The following is an 18,059-nucleotide window of genomic DNA, read 5'->3' as shown; positions in this document are numbered from 1 at the left end:
ACATGCCTCTCCAATATTTCATTAAAATATTGTGTAATATGCTTCTCTGATATTTCATTAAAATATTGTGTACTATGCATCTCTGATATTTCATTAAAATATTGTGTAATATGCATCTCTGATATTTTATTAAAATATTGTGTAATATGCCTCTCTGATATTTCATTAAAATATTGTGTAATATGTGTCTCTGATGTTTCATTAAAATACTGTGTAATGTGTCTCTAATATTTCATTAAATTACTGGATAATATGTCTCTGATGTTTCATTAAAATATTGTGTAATATATGTCTCTGATATTTCATTGACATGGATGTCAGAAGATGTAATGCAATTTCTATTTTGGGTGAATGTAAAAAATTAAGCAGTATATAAACAATTAACTTTTGGAAAAAATGAAATCATAGAGCCACAATTAATGTTTTGGCATAGAGAATTATATCTAAGATAATTTCTAACCAACATTTTGCAAAGAAGTTTTTAGAATTGGATACCATTTTTGTATTTGAGCTGTGAAGGATGGTAAAGTTAGATTTATTTTTGCACAAAGTTTTCACTAATCTTTACAATCCTTGCATCATCAAGACAAAACAAATGAAATCATGGAATATTTAATGTTTTGAGTGAGTGATGATAAATTTAGGGTTCCTAAATAATCTGCATGGCATAAGAAGGGACTGATGGAGGCCAGAACCATGGTGGTTCATTGTTTACCATGCTGGATTGGTGACCAAAGAAAAGTTCAAATCCTACCATTGGGTTAGCCCTGGTCAGCAACTGTGGTGCATTCATGGGCAGGGCACTTTCCTCCAATGACCTTGGCACTAAATAGCCTACATGTGTGGCTGTGTTGTAAAACACAGAATCAAATAAAATCAAATGACGATTGAGACGTTCCTGTATAAATCTTTGAAGGTAACCTTTAAATATTCCAAGCTGAGATTCAACTCATGGTAATCAATTACCTTTAAATATTCCGAGCTGAGATTCAACTCAAGGTAATCAATAGCCTTTAAATATTCTGAGCTGAGATTCAACTCAAGGTAATCAATAACCTTTAAATATTCCAAGCTGAGATTCAACTCAAGGCAATCAATAACCTTTAAATATTCTGAGCTGAGATTCAACTCAAGGTAATCAATAACCTTTAAATATTCTGAGCTGAGATTCAACTCAAGGCAATCAATAACCTTTAAATATTCCAAGCTGAGATTCAACTCAAGGTAATCAATAACCTTTAAATATTCTGAGCTGAGATTCAACTCAAGGTAATCATCCCAAAGCTAGAGATGATATGTTGGTGCATCTATGTCATTAAAATCCAGCAGGAAAGAGAAACAATCCTACGCAGACAGAGGTGAGATGGCAGTGATTCGTAATGGAGAGCGCTTTAGACCACTCAGCCACTCCGGGCCCCACCAGACATAATAAAGAGAATCCTAATAGCTGTTAGATAATCTTATACTGACTAAGGCTGAAGTCTGTCAAAAATCAGGTAATTGATTAATTTGATTGCTCCTTAACAACATTCAGCACATAAAAGACTACTTAAAGCCAATGCAATGGGAGTAAACTGACTTTGCCAGAGACAAACTACATGTATATGAGGTGACCATAACTGCTCTGGGTTATATTCAAATTTTATGCCTGCTGCTCATCTGATGAATCATAACCACTGAGCCATGTGGCTCCCTGTCATAGTTATGGGATTTGGGTTTTGATTCAAGATTTGTGCTCAGCAAGTTGTTCTATGTAATGAAGTAAACTGTATGTAATGTTTGGTAGGTTGTTCTATGCAATGAAGTCAACTGTGTGTAATGTTTGGTAGGTTGTTCTATGCAATGAAATAAACTGTATGTAATGTTTGGTAGGTTGTTCTATGCAATGAAGTCAACTGTGTGTAATGTTTGGTAGGTTGTTCTATGCAATGAAGTAAACTGTATATAATGTTTGGTAGGTTGTTCTATGCAATGAAGTCAACTGTGTGTAATGTTTGGTAGGTTGTTCTATGCAATGAAGTCAACTGTGTGTAATGTTTGGTAGGTTGTTCTATGCAATGAAGTCAACTGTGTGTAATGTTTGGTAGGTTGTTCTATGCAATGAAGTAAACTGTATATAATGTTTGGCAGGTTGTTTTATGTAATTTTCAACAAGCTGATTTATGAAATGCTATGTAAGTTGTTTCTTGTAATGCTGTGTTTTAGTTGTTATATGTAATATTCAGTATTTTAGTTGTTTTATGTAATGTTCAGTAAGTTGTTTCATGTAATGTTCAAAAGGCTGTATGTAATGCTCAGTAGTTTACTGTATGTAATGCTCATTACACTGTTGTATGTAATACATAGTAAGTTTTTGTATTAACACTCATTAAGTTGTATGTATTGCTCATTAAGTTGTATGTAATACTAAACTGTTCTATGTAATGGTCAGTAAGTTGTTTATATAATAATCAGTATGTTGTATGTAATGCTCAGTGAGTTGTTTATATAATACTCAGTATGTTGTATGTAATGCTCAGTGAGTTGTTTATATAATACTCAGTATGTTGTATGTAATGGTCAGTGAGTTGTTTATATAATACTCAGTATGTTGTATGTAATGCTCAGTGAGTTGTTTATATAATAATCAGTATGTTGTATGTAATGCTCAGTGAGTTGTTTATATAATACTCAGTATGTTGTATGTAATGCTCAGTGAGTTGTTTATATAATAATCAGTATGTTGTATGTAATGCTCAGTGAGTTGTTTATATAATACTCAGTATGTTGTATGTAATGCTCAGTGAGTTGTTTATATAATACTCAGTATGTTGTATGTAATGGTCAGTGAGTTGTTTATATAATACTCAGTATGTTGTATGTAATGCTCAGTGAGTTGTTTATATAATACTCAGTATGTTGTATGTAATGCTCAGTGAGTTGTTTTAAATTATGTTCAGTAATTGTAATTAATTTTCAGTAAGCTGTTTCAAGTAATGCTCAGTGAGTTTTTTTTAAAAAAATGTTCACAAAGTAGTTTTATATAGTACTCAGAAAGTTGCTCTATGTAATGCTAAGTAAGTGGTTGCATGTAATGCTCAGTAAGTTGTTTTATGTAATCCTCAACAAATTGTTTTATGTTATGCACAGTAATTTGTTCCATCTAATGTTCAAGTAAATTCTTTAATATAATGCTTTATAAGTTATTTCATGTAATGCTTAATTCAAGGAAGGAAAGGTAATTATACCTTAGCATTTTCGATGCAGGGGCAGATGGCCCAGGCTGCACTGGCCTGTACTTCTGGATTGTGGTTCTTTAACAGTGACCACAGAAGTCTAACTCCATCTAACTTGTCTATTATACTGAAGAGAAAAATCATTTATTACATGAATTTATTACATGACAATTGGGTTATTAAGGTAAAAGAAATACTTTATCATGTTGCAAATTATAATTTTATAACACCTTGAAATGTCAGCAATGATGTTAAATATGGCAAAGATATTAAGACATTAAAATTACCTTCAAATTAATTTCACCAAACTATTTTGCTGTTTGGTTATGCCAATAACAAATGAAGTATATCAAAGCTGTTGAATGAATTCAATCTATCTTTCATTAAATTAGTTTCTGCATGTTCTAGTGTTCTCCCTGGGAATATTTCATAACTAAGGGAATAAAATCAATTGTATTGCAAACACACATTATTATCATAAAAGTGAAGAAAAGAGTGAACCAAATATAAAATAAAATCAAAATGTTTACCTGGTTTTGTATTTCCCTTACTATAATCATGTTTTCAAGCCAAAGTTCTTTATAATCTTTGAATATAAAGTTAACAGACTGAACATTTATTTGTAAAACTGTTCTTTAGATGTTTCAGTATTGAAATTAATGCCAAATCAAGCTGACTGTCTGTGTGTACAGTAATTGGGAAATGCATTCAGCTTTCATTTCTTTGGCATGATATAGCCAATAATGTGTTAAAAATGTTGTTAAAACCAACTAACAAAGAACTGAAATTCACATCTCTCACAACCCTTAATGCCAGAAAATTTTGTTATCCAAAACGAAAGTGATTTTCAATTTTATTTCCTTTAATTCATATACTGACTAATGAGGCAAGTTTACAAAAATAAGTTATTGCAAAATTACAAAACAATTGATACAATAGCTCTCTTATGAAAATAACTAGCTTCTTTTTGACAATAATAACAAACTGATTCTGAGTGGCAATCAACAACTTCCATTCACAAAACCCAAGTTAAAAGTAACTAACATGATTCTTGTTAAATTTAGGCTTATAGACGGGAATTGGTCTGAATCAATGGAATGATAAATAGAATTGGCCAAATATAAAATTTAACTTCTCTAATGTTATAGGACATAAAAATGAGAGAAAAGAATGTAGCTATTATCAAATAATACTTTACGTGCTGTCAGGACACATATGTGATAAACCAAAATTACGGTTTAATTGATCCAACTGGACCAGCAATAACTTACGCCATATTATCTTGTTCTTCAGCACACTGACCAACAGCTTTCGTGACATTGACTAGCAGTGCCTGATTTGTCCCCGTTAGCAAGTTAACCAGCGGAGAGATACCACCAGCTTTCCTGATCTGTGCTCTATTGGGGGGATCTTTTGCAAGTTCTCCTAAAGCACCAACCACATTTACAAGTACCTGTAGAACAGAAATTTTAACACAGATAAATAATCATGACAAATTATAATTGTGGGTCCAGTCTTTATAAACTTTGTTTTATTTATATAAAATGTATAAAAATACAATTTTTATTGTTCTTAAAGTTATTTCTTAAGCTCTTCACATATCAGAGATCACAATGCATCCGTTCAAAACCAAATCCTAAAAAACAATCAGTGTAAAAAATACTGAAGAAACGAAAAGAAATGAGAAAATTTTATTTGAAGAAATTGTTGTGTTTACACCATATGAATGTCATGTTGTACTGTTCAAGTTTTGCAGACTAAGGGAGACAACTCACCTCTTCTGGTTGATCATTGAGCAATGCTACAAGTAGGTCTATCGCCTTCAATTCCTGAAATCTTTTCACGTTTTCCGCACTAATTGAACACTTCCAGATGGCACCAGTAGCTGCAGCCAGGAGCTCCTTGTTACTGTTGTTTGCAAGTAATGCAACCAATGGGTCAAGGCCACCATACTGACGAACTAAATCTCTAGTCTCCCTTTCCTCAGCACACTAATAATAATGAAGTGAAAAACAAAATATGATACTTTTTGGTGATATTTAACATTTCAAAGGAGCATTTAGAAAGAAAATACACACTGATATTAAAATTAAGGTTTAAATGAGCAATTCTGGAAAAAAATTAAACTTTTAAGTAGAAAAACAACTTGTAATCCAATTATGCAGGAGTTTATACCATTTTATTTTCTATGAATGAAAAGATATAAAAGCAAGTATGTAAGAATCATAATTCATGATGTACCTTGAAAATGGCTGAAGCACAATGCATCTGAAGCTCTTGATTTGAACTGTTCAAATTCTTCACCAGGTCTTCAATCATTCCCTCTGTCCTGATTGCTAGACGATAGCTGGGCTGCAAAAACAAAGCATTTCAGGCACTGATTATCAACTGCAGTTCACAAATAAAAAGCAAGATGTGTGACTTGTACTATAGACAACATCAGGTTTGTAAATCCAAGAATATTAAGATGTCAATGATCAGTCTATAAAACACAAATGTACAAAAGAGATGGAAAATGTTATACTAAGAATGAGATCTTCATGGTAAAATATCAGTAATTTATATACAGTACAATCTCTCCTAACAACCACTCTGCATTCCTTAAATCTCTTTACTGTGCCCACATAGTAATAGGACTATTCTCTGATGTCCTGTGAGTGGTATTATATAAATCTGCTTTGTTTTTAAAGCAACTGTATTTACGATAACAAATATACTTTGCTTATGCTGATTTTTATTAAATATTAATAAGTCCAACTGTGGAAGAATATTCTCAAGGGAATTCTTTAAAATCAACTATCGATACATAAAATCAATAATAATAATAATGATTATCTCATTCATCATCATTGCACCATTATTTTATCATTATTACTATCATCTCATCATCATTATCATCATCTCCTTACAATTATCATCTGAACAAAACTTTTAAAGTTAAAATTAGATTAAGACTAAATTTTTGCTTGTAAAACATGTTAGCCCACACTGTGTACCAGAATGCCTAGAGATTTCCAAGATGTGTAAAAGATTTAAAAACTGCCGTAATAGCCTCACAGTCTAATCTAGTCATTTCCGTATACAATACCAATTACTTGTCCAGTTCAGGTGGTTCTTGTTTCGTTACGTAACACTGTTTTCATTTTATAAATAAAACAGTCCAAAATGTTCAAAATGCGTTAAAAACATAAAACATAAAAATTGTCATAACAGCATCAAAGTCTACCTCATGTAGTGATAACATGGTTCTCTACAAAAAAGTTTAAAAATACTTCAAAATTAAATTGAAACAAATTAAAAACTGTTGTGATGGCCTGGAAGTTTAATCAAGTCATCTAAATATGCTTGCAAAAATTACTGGACAATGTTATTTGTCTACACTGACTGGCTTTTGTGCAATCATGTTAACTTCTTAGGAAGAACTGGTGTAAAGATAGTGGGATAAGAAATAAATTCATTTCCACATTTGGGGTACCAATTACATTTTATGTATTTTATGGTTGCTGCAAAGCACAAACAGAAAGGCTAATTACAAATTATCCTTCTGTGACGACATTGGAATACTCATAACCAATCCACAAAATAAAAACCAATAGCCAGGAAAATCTATAAAACAACAGTAATATAAAATATCTAACATTCTGCAAATATTACATGCAAAACTGAAGCAAAATATGAACTTGTGCTTTCAATAAAAGTCATGGGATTTTTATCAATACACATATAGTAAAGTCATGAGATTTTTATCAATACACATACACTAAAGTCATGGGATTTTTATCAATACACATACACTAAAGTCATAGAATTTTTATCAATAAACATTCCATTAAGTCATGGGATTTTTATCAATACACATACACTAAAGTCATAGAATTTTTATCAATAAACATTCCATAAGGTCATGGGATTTTTATCCATACACATACACTAAAGTCATGGGATTTTTATCAATACACATACACTAAAGTCATAGAATTTTTATCAATAAACATTCCCTAAAGTCATGGGATTTTTATCAATACACATACACTAAAGTCATGGGATTTTTATCAATAAACATTCCATAAAGTCATGGGATTTGTATCAATACACATGCACTAAAGTCATGGGATTTTTATCAATACACATACACTAAAGTCATGGGATTTTTATCAATAAACATTCAATAAAGTCATGGGATTTTTATCAATACACATACACTAAAGTCATGGGATTTTTATCAATACACATTCACTAAAGTCATGGGATTTTTATCAATACACATACACTAAAGTCATAGAATTTTTATCAATACACATTCACTGAAGTCATGGGATTTTATCAATACACATACACTAAAGCCATGGGATTTTTATCAATACACATACACTAAAGTCATGGGATTTTTATCAATAAACATTCAATAAAGTCACGGGATTTTTATCAATACACATACACTAAAGTCATGGGATTTTTATCAATACACATTCACTAAAGTCATGGGATTTTTATCAATACACATTCAATAAAGTCATGGGATTTTTATCAATACACATTTAGTACTGTACCTCTGAAGCACACTCTTGAAGAGTTCCCACCACAGGAATTAACATGTTCTCATGTGTGGACTTCAGCAACTTCGCTAGCAATGGAATAGCACCTGCCTTCCTCATGGCTTCTTTATTCTTTTTACTTTTGCTGCAGCTCCAGAGGGCCAGAGCACCACAACGAGCCACTTCAACATCTTTCTCCATGTCTGGAGTCAGCGTACCCTGGACATTGGGACAGTCCAGTAAGCCAACCTTTGTAAGAAAAGGCAAATTAAAAAATTGGCATAAAATACTAATCCTTTTCTATTCGAGGTTCAAAAAATTATAAAAACAGTGTGAATTCGATGTTTAATTTTATTCAGGCTGTTAGTGCCTGTCACTGGCTCTGTTCCAATTAATAGATTTGACTGAGCATTGGTTTCATTAAAAGTCACTAAATAATCGATTATGATTTCTGTTATCAGGTTATTGGAATTGGTTAACAGGCATTTCCACTGTCAGATTTGAACCCAATACTCTTGGTCTTAATTGGTTTTGGCAATACATTATGAGGAAATGTGGACAGATTAACTCATGGGCTAGCAGAAACTGATAATCCAGTGTGAAAATTTAGCTAATTTTCAACACAACTTCATAATGGGGCAATTCTTTTTACTGATAGCAGAAACTGATAATCCAGTGTGAAAATTTAGCTAATTTTCAACACAACTTCATAATGGGGTCATAAAATAGTCTCTATTCATATGCCAAAGCATTTTCTATTCTTATCTTGCTTCTGTATGCTGCTGTCGCTTCACTAGATACTTTGGTTCAAAAGTCATTAACATGCCTCAAAATCAATTCTTTTTACTGATATATAGCACAGGCAATACACTTAGAATTTTCCTGGCAAATTTACCGATTGCTACTGATAAATATCAACCTGTTTTTTCTTCAAAGATGCAAGTAAAGATAAGTGGTCCCTCATTTATATAATCTACATTAGACCGACTAAGGATCATTCCAGTAGCCTAGTGGTTAGAGCGTCCACCCCAGATGCAGGAGGTCTTGGGTTTGAACCTTGGCCAAGTCATACCAAAGACTTAAAAAAAAATGGTACTAACAGCTGCCTCATTAGGTGCTCAGCATTAAGAGGTTAGTTTTAGGACTGGTCGGCCTGGTGTCAGGATAATATGTCTGGGTGGGACATCATGCCAGGTCTGCAGCATGATGCCTCAGTGCTAGACATCACTTTAAACTGACACACTGCAGACATTGTAGCGATATGACTGGAAAATTGTTAAGGCTACGTTAAATATCTTAATCACACACACATTCATACTGAATGAGACACACATTCATACTGAATGAGAACCTTAAGTTCAAACTTTGGTGAGTTGACCATAAATGTCATATTTACACCTGGCATGACAAAACTGACAAAACATTATGTAATTTGTTGGCACAACAATAAACACAATTCCTCTTTCAAGCCTAAGTTTAAATTTCAAATATACTGACTTTGTAAAACAAGATTTATCAACATTCCTATAATAGTCACATAAAAGTAGAATTTAAAATTAATTTTTTTCTCTTTTTGAATTGGAAGATGAAGATTATTACCAATTTCTTGATTCCTCCATGTTGACGAACTGTGCGCCTGGCTCTTCGGAACTTTGCAACATTTGCAATAGTCTCAGCAGCCAAACACTTGAGATCCTTGTCAAGGTCACGCAGAATCTTGACCATAGTTTGAAGACCTCCAAGATCAGCAATGGCACGGCGGATTTGTGTATTACGGGAAATCTCTTTTAAGATTTTCAGGGAACCAATCTAAAAATAAAAAGTAACTTTAATTTGTAACCTATAAAACCAAAAACTGATCTTGTAAGTTTTTATCTGCCTGTCTTTGTGGATTATTCATTTGTTTATTTGTCTAACTGTCCGTTTGTCTAACTATCTGTCCGTCTGTCTGTCTCTCACATTACCTTGCACTTTATTTCTTCTGTATCTAGCAGATTTATGAGCACTTCTAGTCCCCCAACATCCCTGATGGCCAGCTGACAAGTTTCCTGGGCCAGGTTAAAATCTCGCATTGAACATAAGGCAATGATAGTAGCTGTCTGATTGCCTCCCTTTAAAGTAAAAAAAAGCGTAATTATGTTTGATTTCAAATCAACAGCAGTAATATCAATAAATTCTGATCTATTTTACTGATTCTACTTTTACTTAGTGTTTTTATTAATTTTCTTGGTTGTACAAATAATTAGAGATAAAAATTATTAATGGAAATTTTCAGGACCTTCTCAGAAATATCTGTATCGTCATAAAAAACATGGTTATGATTTTCTTTGTGCAAAGATTTTCAGGTTTTTTTTAATGATCAGGCAAATGTTTGCAGAAGAAAAACCATGCAATGCCCACTATTATGACATTATCATGTAATAATACTCATGCAATCTTTGTGGAAGAAAAACCATACATTATAATTATTGTTACATTATCCTGTATTGAATGTATATATTCTCTACCAATTTCCCACAAAAGGAGATTTTTAACCTCCCCAAAATAAGTTGAAGGAACATGTGAAATTCCCATTAATAAGTACAGATGATGGCACAAACACATTTGAAGAAAAATAATCCAGCCCAACCATGTAAAAATACACAAACCTTATGTAGATCTTGCACACAAAATTTGAAGGAATTTTTTTCGTCACCCAATCAATGGTATATGTAAAATTTGACAGTATAAAAAACAATACATGTTACAATAATACCAACATTTGTTCTTTAAATGTTTAATATAATTTGTAAAATGTCTGGTTTCTTTGTCCTTGTTCAGCTCTCTTGTTACCATACAGAATCTGAGTTCAGTATTGCATTATGTACTGAACCATGGTATAGTGAGAACAGCATTATAAATAGAACCATGGTAAAGTGAGAACAGCATTATAAATAGAACCATGGTAAAGTGAGAACAACATTATAGACTGAAAAAATGGTCAAGTGAGAACAGCACTGTAAACTGAACTATGGTATAGTGATAACAGCATTATAAATTGAACCACAGTAAAGTGAGAACAACATTATATACTGAACAAATGGTCACGTGAGAACAGCACTGTAAACTGAACCATGGTATAGTGAGAACTGCATTATAACCCAAACTGCACTGTAACTAGAACCACATATGAACCTAACAGCAGTATGGCAGGAATGATAATTTTCTTCCAAAATAATATTGTTTCAAAAGGAAAAAAAGACATAAGACTAAGCTTGATGCTGTTTTCTTTCAATCTCATACATTCAATGAACCAATTCAAATACAATGGTTTACGTCTGGTAATGGGGACCACATCAGTATTGTATTTATATATGGAACTGCATTACAGTGAAGCAGGGTATAAGAAGTTTGTTTTATGTTTGTGTGTTTTCTTTAATTTTTAATGTAGCTTTAACAATCTGAGTCATATCACTATGATGTCTGAAGTGTGGCAGTTTATACTAATGTCTAGCACTGGGGCATCATGCTGCAGACATGTAGCATGATGTTCCACCGAGTCACATTATCCAGACACCAGGCCGACCAGTCCTAACACTAACCTCTTAATGCTGAGCACCAAGCAAGGCAGCTGCTAATACTATTTTTTATAAGTCTTTGGGATGACTCTGCCAGGGTTAGAACTCACAACCTCCTGTATCTGAGACAGACATTCTAATCATTTTGGCCACCGGTGCGGTTGGATATAACAAGGGAGAGCTGTACACAGATTGTGATGTAGTCTGAGTATCATTTGTATATTACACTGTGGTTGGCAATATGTGAGCTTCTATATCTCAATAAATAGCCATCAATGGGATGAAAAGTAACCTATCATTATGTGTGCCATAAATAGTCACCAATGGGACATCAAGAAATCTATCAATATCTGCCATAAATAACCACCAATGGGACATCAAGAAATCTATCAACATCTGTGCCATAAATAACCACCAATAGAAGGAGAGGTAATCTATCATTATAGTCTTCATATCCTTAGCGTATTCCATAGCATGAATAAAAGCCATCACCAGCCCCACCCTAACCCAAAAAGTATATTTTTAAAATCTCTGAATATGCATACTATAATATTTAAAACTTTAAAAAAAACTGATGAATGCACTCTCCCCCCACCAACAAAATAACCGTAATTATATAGAAACATGTACTGATACAATTTAAGAACAGAAATGTTTTTTCTTTTCTTTTGCAGACATAATATGAATTAAATTGTGACATAATATGAATTAATTGTGACATAATATGAATTAAATTGTCAACCACTATGATCTGATGACAAAAAATACTTCACTCATATGTGATGGGTGTATAAATTATTTAAAACACACATGGGCATTTAGCTTGGTTACATGTCTAAGTTTATTTCCATGACAATGTCAAAGTGAAAAATCAAAAAGTAAAAAATATAAAAATGTGAAAATATCTAAGTCAAATGTGAATTTTTATGTATATTCAAACTACAGCATAATGAAATGAAGGGGCTGGGATCCAACAGCTGCCAAGCTGAATCTTTCAACCAAAGGGCAGATTTAGAAGATTTGGGGGATTAAGTTGAACTGCCCCCACCCCCCAGCCGAACCCTTCTCTTTCCAGTCACATATTTCTCACAGGCAACCATGGCTAGAAAATGAACCTCAGAGAAAAAAGACGTGAAATACCCCTGAATTGATACAAACAAGGTTTGGGTAATTCAGCTGAACTGTCACCCCACCCCACCCCAGCTGAACCCTTCTCTTTCCAGTCAAAATATAACACTTTTCACTGAAAACCACTTCTAAATAATGAACCTCAGAATAAAATAATACTGGAAATACCCCTGAAACAATACATACACGAATTCCATTGGCACTCTCAGCAATCCTCTGGAAAACTTTAAAGTCATCTGACCTTGGGGAACTCCAAGATAGTTTACATACCATTTCAAAATTTACAATGATATAATGTCTATATCTTATATCCAACATTTGAGAAACATTTTCTGTAAAACCAACATGTTTTTTTTGTGACAAGATATTTTATGTGGATAATTTGGTTTGGTAATCTGGCCACTGGGTACATGTCAACTAATTTTTTTCCTACCTTCAAATATTTGACCAGCTTCTGTATCTGCCAGTATTCTGATGGGAGATCTGCATTTGTCTCACTCCTCCTCTCAACGGATTCTTCTTCCTCCTCACTCTCAGTGGAACTTTCACTAAATGAGTCTTCGGCACCCATTGGTGTCTTGCTCTTTAATTGGGTAGGTGTTCTTTTCTTCTTCAATATTCTCTTTTCTTTGTCTTTTTTCTCACTGAATTATTAAAAATACAGTGATAATTTTTTAAACCCAAGAATCTTTTTTTCAAAACTCATCCCTTCACACACACACACACACACACACAATCTGACCTTGACAACTTCATGTGTACACTGTGATTATATTAAATGGCATTACTTATATTAATAATGAATAATAGGACTGTTAATTAATAATACAAAGGACTGTTAATTAAGAAAACAAAGGACTGTTAATGAATAATACAAAGGACTGTAAATTAATACTACAAAGGACTGTTAATGAATAATACAAAGGACTGTTAATGAATAATACAAAGGACTGCTAATGAATAAAACAAAGGACTGTTAATGAATAATACAAAGGACTGTAAATTAATACTACAAAGGACTGTTAATTAATAATACAAAGGATTGTTAATTAATAATACAAAGGACTGTTAATTAATAATACAAAGGACTGTAAATGAATAATACAAAGGACTAAATTAATAATACAAAGGACTGTAAATGAATAATACAAAGGACTAAATTAATAATACAAAGGACTGTAAATTAATAATACAAAGGACTGTTAATTAATAATACAAACGACTTAATTAATAATACAAAGGATGGTTAATTAATAATACAAAGGACTGTTAATAATACAAAGGACTGTAAATGAATAATACAAAGGACTAAATTAATAATACAAAGGACTGTTAATGAATAATACAAAGGACTGTTAATTAATATTACAAAGGAATGTTAATTAATAAAACAAAGGACCAGGATGAGGCTTTATTAAAGGCGTTTTATCTTAAAATCATCAAATAATCTGATTCATCAAAATTACATTCTGAGATATCCATGGCAACAATGGCATCACCAGCAAAAACTGACACATATGTTTCTTTAAGAGAAACTGCAAAATTCTATAAATTTCATTTTTATTAAAAGTGTAAGGAGAATGTTCCATTTGCATTATTCACCAATACCAAAAACATGGCTGATGCAATACACACATGGATGGAACAAATTTACAGTGAGTGCAAACACATTTACTCAAAGAAGCATTTCATACACTTGTTATGAAGGTATAATGAATCACAGATAACACAAAGTCATTCTGAGGATTTTGTTTTTAGTTTTATAAATGTTGTTTCTACACATATTATTTTGGGGACCATATTCTGTCCTGGGGACCACATTATGTCCAGGGGACCATATTCTATCCTGGGGACCACATTATGTCTAGGGGATTATATTCTATCCTGCTTCTGTACTTTTTTATTACGCTAAAATATACAGCTATCTCTTATTAGAACACCATAGTTCGGGAGCATAACTACTGACCTTAGTTTTAGCAAGAATCAAGTATGATTAAAAATATGTTGAATGGATAGGGTGGTAGGGGTGGGGAGAAATCAGATACATCAAGCATACGCTAATAATATTAGTTTATCTAAATTAAATATATTTCTTTGTTTTGTGGTATTTGTACATATAATTTTGTCAAATAATAAGATTTTAAAAAGAAATTAAGGATATAATACAAAGCTATGTCTTTCAACCATTACTGTTAAACATCTGATGGATTAACTTAAGTAAAGTAGTATTTGCATCCATTTTGTAAGTTAATAGATGTCACAAATTCGAAAATATTTATCATTTTTGATTGTCTAATTTTTAGAATTTTGGACACAGGGTCTATAGAGGTACCATGCTATATCTAAAACAAAGAGAAGCTGACTGAACTTGCTGCAAAATCAACAAAGAAATAAATAAAGCAACAGATACTCTTCATTGTATTCTTCCATTCCTAAAGCTTTCCACTTCAGAGATGGTGAGAGTTTCTTCTTCTTGGTTGCATTTTGCTTTTGTTTGTCTTCTTTCTGATCCTTATCTTTTTTCTCCTGACGTTTCGTATCCGTGCGATGTGTTAAGTCATCTTCCTCTGTGTAGGTGCGTGTGTCTCCTCCATGATCAACTACACGATCATGATCACGGTCGCGTATTTTCAGGGCAAACTCCTGTGGAAAAAAGGAAAAGTGTGTTTATGGAACTTTGATGCCTCAAGAATATGCCAGATCTGAACGCAAAACAATGAGGCATTATACAGACAAGGGTAACAGCATATGCATCAAATAACTTTGAAATGCAACATAAAAAATTGGGAGCCTGTTTGATCATGTATTCCTAACAGCTCTTAATTTATTTACATGCATTTTGAAATGCCAGATATGTTTGCTATCTAAACACAAATGCCACGCTGTCTTTCATCATTTATATGGTAAACTTAATACATTATAAATTCTGAAAGTGGATTAAATACACTGCTCCCTCGCCATTTCGCTCCTGGAAAACTTGCAAACATGCTTAATACGTGGATCAAGCATGAATCACTTTTTGTTTACAACAAAAACAAGATATGCCCCTATTACCTGAAGAAAATCGTGATCAAACTTTGTCAATGAAACCTTGATATAACACTCATTTTATTATCAAAAATGGTAGGTAGTGCCTGGAAATTTGAATTAACATCATGAAATTGTCAACTTTTAATAAGAAGTCAAATAAATTTTCAAACAACATTCTAAGTACACCATAAATGACAATACTGGACAAAATTTTGATCAATGAAAAGGTCACTAATGACTATCAGTGGCAATGTTTTAATAAATAAATACCAATTAACTTTTGTCATGTGGAATTCAGATTTTGGTTCTATCTTTAAAGTCAGTTTCAGTGTAGTCATCATAAATGCATACTGCGAAAACCTAATTAACACATTAACACATGCGACAAGGTCATGCATGATACACTAAAGTGGGTGGTTTTATAGAAAGGTAGACAGATGTAGCTCTACAATGATACCAAATAATCTGGACGTTCTAGTTGCAATACAAAATACAGAAGGAAAAAACTAATTTTTGGACCCAATTCTTTTCCACCCAAAATTCGCATGTGGTTGAAATCCAAATTTGTGTCCAGATTTTAGACTTTTTGGTCTCAGATCTAAGGCAGCCCAGTATGAACTGCAAACAGACAGAGGAACCTCTGCAAAAAGTAGCATAAGATGGACATTTGGATAAAGAGTGGTCTTGATATGAAAATAATGTGTCCATTAAGCAAAAAAAAAAAAAATCAAACTTTTACCCTTCTGCTTATGTGCGAGCCAAATAGCCAATGAAAAACAATGTTTCTAACACAACTAGGCATTAGGTTCTTGGAAAATCACCTGGAAGTTTATGTCTTAGGATGTATTCAGAAATAGCTTTCAAAATGTGTTTCCTACTTGAATTTCAGGTGAAAACGACAAAAACCTCCAGGGGTTAATGTGTTAAGCACCAACCTTGTTTTGATCTCCAACTTGCAGATTAGTATTTCTTGTATTGTTATTACACAACTTAAATAACACGATCTAATGTTATTTAATAAAATTTATCTGAAATAAGTGCACACATAATCTAATTTATTTTCCTGCCTATTATAAATCTTACCTGTTTGTCAATGAGCTCACCAAATCGTGGACTTTTGTCTTTTAGTAGTGTGACAAGATCCTTGTAAGAATCTCCAACTTGAGTGTAGTTCAACTCTCCAGCTTTCACAGGATCCAGACCCTATAAATTTTGAAACAAAGACATCACATTTTGCTAATTACTGTCAGTGACAATACTATAGAGTGATTAAAATTTAGCAAATCTTGAATTTTAGCATACCGGAAAATGATATAATGCTTTGCTATAATGGATATGTGTCATCCAAACAATATTGTTCTTGACTCCTTGCATATGTCACTGTGTTACACAGACAAAATGAAGTGGACTTCTTTTTTCAAACTATGAAACTATCAATGTAGAAAACACACAAACTATCCCATAAAAGATTATGATAAACTATGAATCACAATATTTCATTTTCTTTAAATAAATTCTAAGATCCTTCTTACCGCTCACTAATTTGAAATCCGTATTATGGTGGACACTAAAATCTCACCTGTTACAAATTTTAGAATCATCTGTTCAGGCATTGGTTGATTTCAGAATCATCTTTACATGTGTTTTTGATGTTGCAATTGTTTGTCCAGATATTTGTTGATTTCAGACTTGTCTGTCTAGATATCTGTTGATTGCAGACTTGTCTGTAAAGATATCTATTGATTTCAGACTTGTCTGTCCAGATATTTGTTGATTTCTGACTTGTTTATAAAGATATCTATTGATTTCAGACTTGTCTGCCCAGATATGTTTTCAGACTTGTCTGTCCAGATATTTGTTGATTTCAGACTTGTCTGTCCAGATATCTGTTGATTTCAGATTTGTTTATTGAGATATATTCTGATTTCAAAATTGTCTGTCTAGATAGCTTGATTTCAGACATGCCTGCCCAGATGTTTGTTGATTTTAGAATCGTCAGTCCAGATATTTGCTTATTTATTCACGGTGTTTGTCTTTTTGTAATAATATCATTATATATGGGTTCTTTTTATGTTATAAGTGTTGTTTAATGTCGTAACACTTAGAGCTTCTAAAGATTAGATAATATACAAAGTCCTCATTATCATTATTATTACTTTATGTCAAATGTGTAATGATCTTTTTAATGATCACATACATTTTGTGTCAAGTGAGTTATTTATTTAAGGTAGGTAATAATTACATATTAACTAGTTGACAACTCTTCTAGAAAATGCTGGACAGATTTGACCACAGCTTCATTTATTATCACATCCTATGAATTAGAACTGCTTGTAGTAGATGAGACATTACCATCAAAAACAAGATTTCTGTAATTTTACATCCTGTTCTGAATGTGGCTCAAAGTAGTCCCTTTAAAAAGCTAGACAATCAATCAATGCTGATATGCAAAACATTACTTGGTAAGTGCTTGATTTTGGTGGTTGATCTAGGAATTACTAGCAAGTAACTGATTTTAGTGGTGGATCTATAAATCACTTGGTAAATTATTGCTTTTTGTAACTGATCCAAAGCTCAATTATTTAGAATCTGTT

At 32.5% G+C, this 18,059-nt stretch overlaps 1 protein-coding gene across 3 annotated transcripts in view; it reads right to left on the bottom strand.

Moving 5' to 3' along the window:
- The window catches only part of LOC149789518 (outer dynein arm-docking complex subunit 2-like), an 88,502-nt gene that overhangs the window by 36,974 nt on the left and 33,469 nt on the right, over positions 1-18,059 (bottom strand). For all 3 annotated transcript variants that reach the window (XM_089971565.1, XM_089971566.1, XM_089971564.1), the window contains exons 8-17: positions 16,549-16,668; positions 14,846-15,078; positions 12,869-13,079; positions 9,715-9,861; positions 9,350-9,559; positions 7,766-7,999; positions 5,457-5,567; positions 4,991-5,206; positions 4,487-4,668; positions 3,228-3,342 (exon numbers count right to left, since the gene is read on the bottom strand). In XM_089971565.1, the coding sequence (XP_089827691.1) occupies positions 3,228-3,342; positions 4,487-4,668; positions 4,991-5,206; positions 5,457-5,567; positions 7,766-7,999; positions 9,350-9,559; positions 9,715-9,861; positions 12,869-13,079; positions 14,846-15,078; positions 16,549-16,668 (1,779 nt within the window). The remainder of the gene's footprint in view (positions 1-3,227; positions 3,343-4,486; positions 4,669-4,990; positions 5,207-5,456; positions 5,568-7,765; positions 8,000-9,349; positions 9,560-9,714; positions 9,862-12,868; positions 13,080-14,845; positions 15,079-16,548; positions 16,669-18,059) is intronic.

This window comes from Sinohyriopsis cumingii, chromosome 10, assembly GCF_028554795.1.
Source record: "Sinohyriopsis cumingii isolate HCF-2022 chromosome 10, ASM2855479v2, whole genome shotgun sequence".
Taxonomy (NCBI): domain Eukaryota; kingdom Metazoa; phylum Mollusca; class Bivalvia; order Unionida; family Unionidae; genus Sinohyriopsis; species Sinohyriopsis cumingii.
Note: the sequence above shows the minus strand (reverse complement) of the source record. Positions and strands in the feature narration are given on the sequence as shown.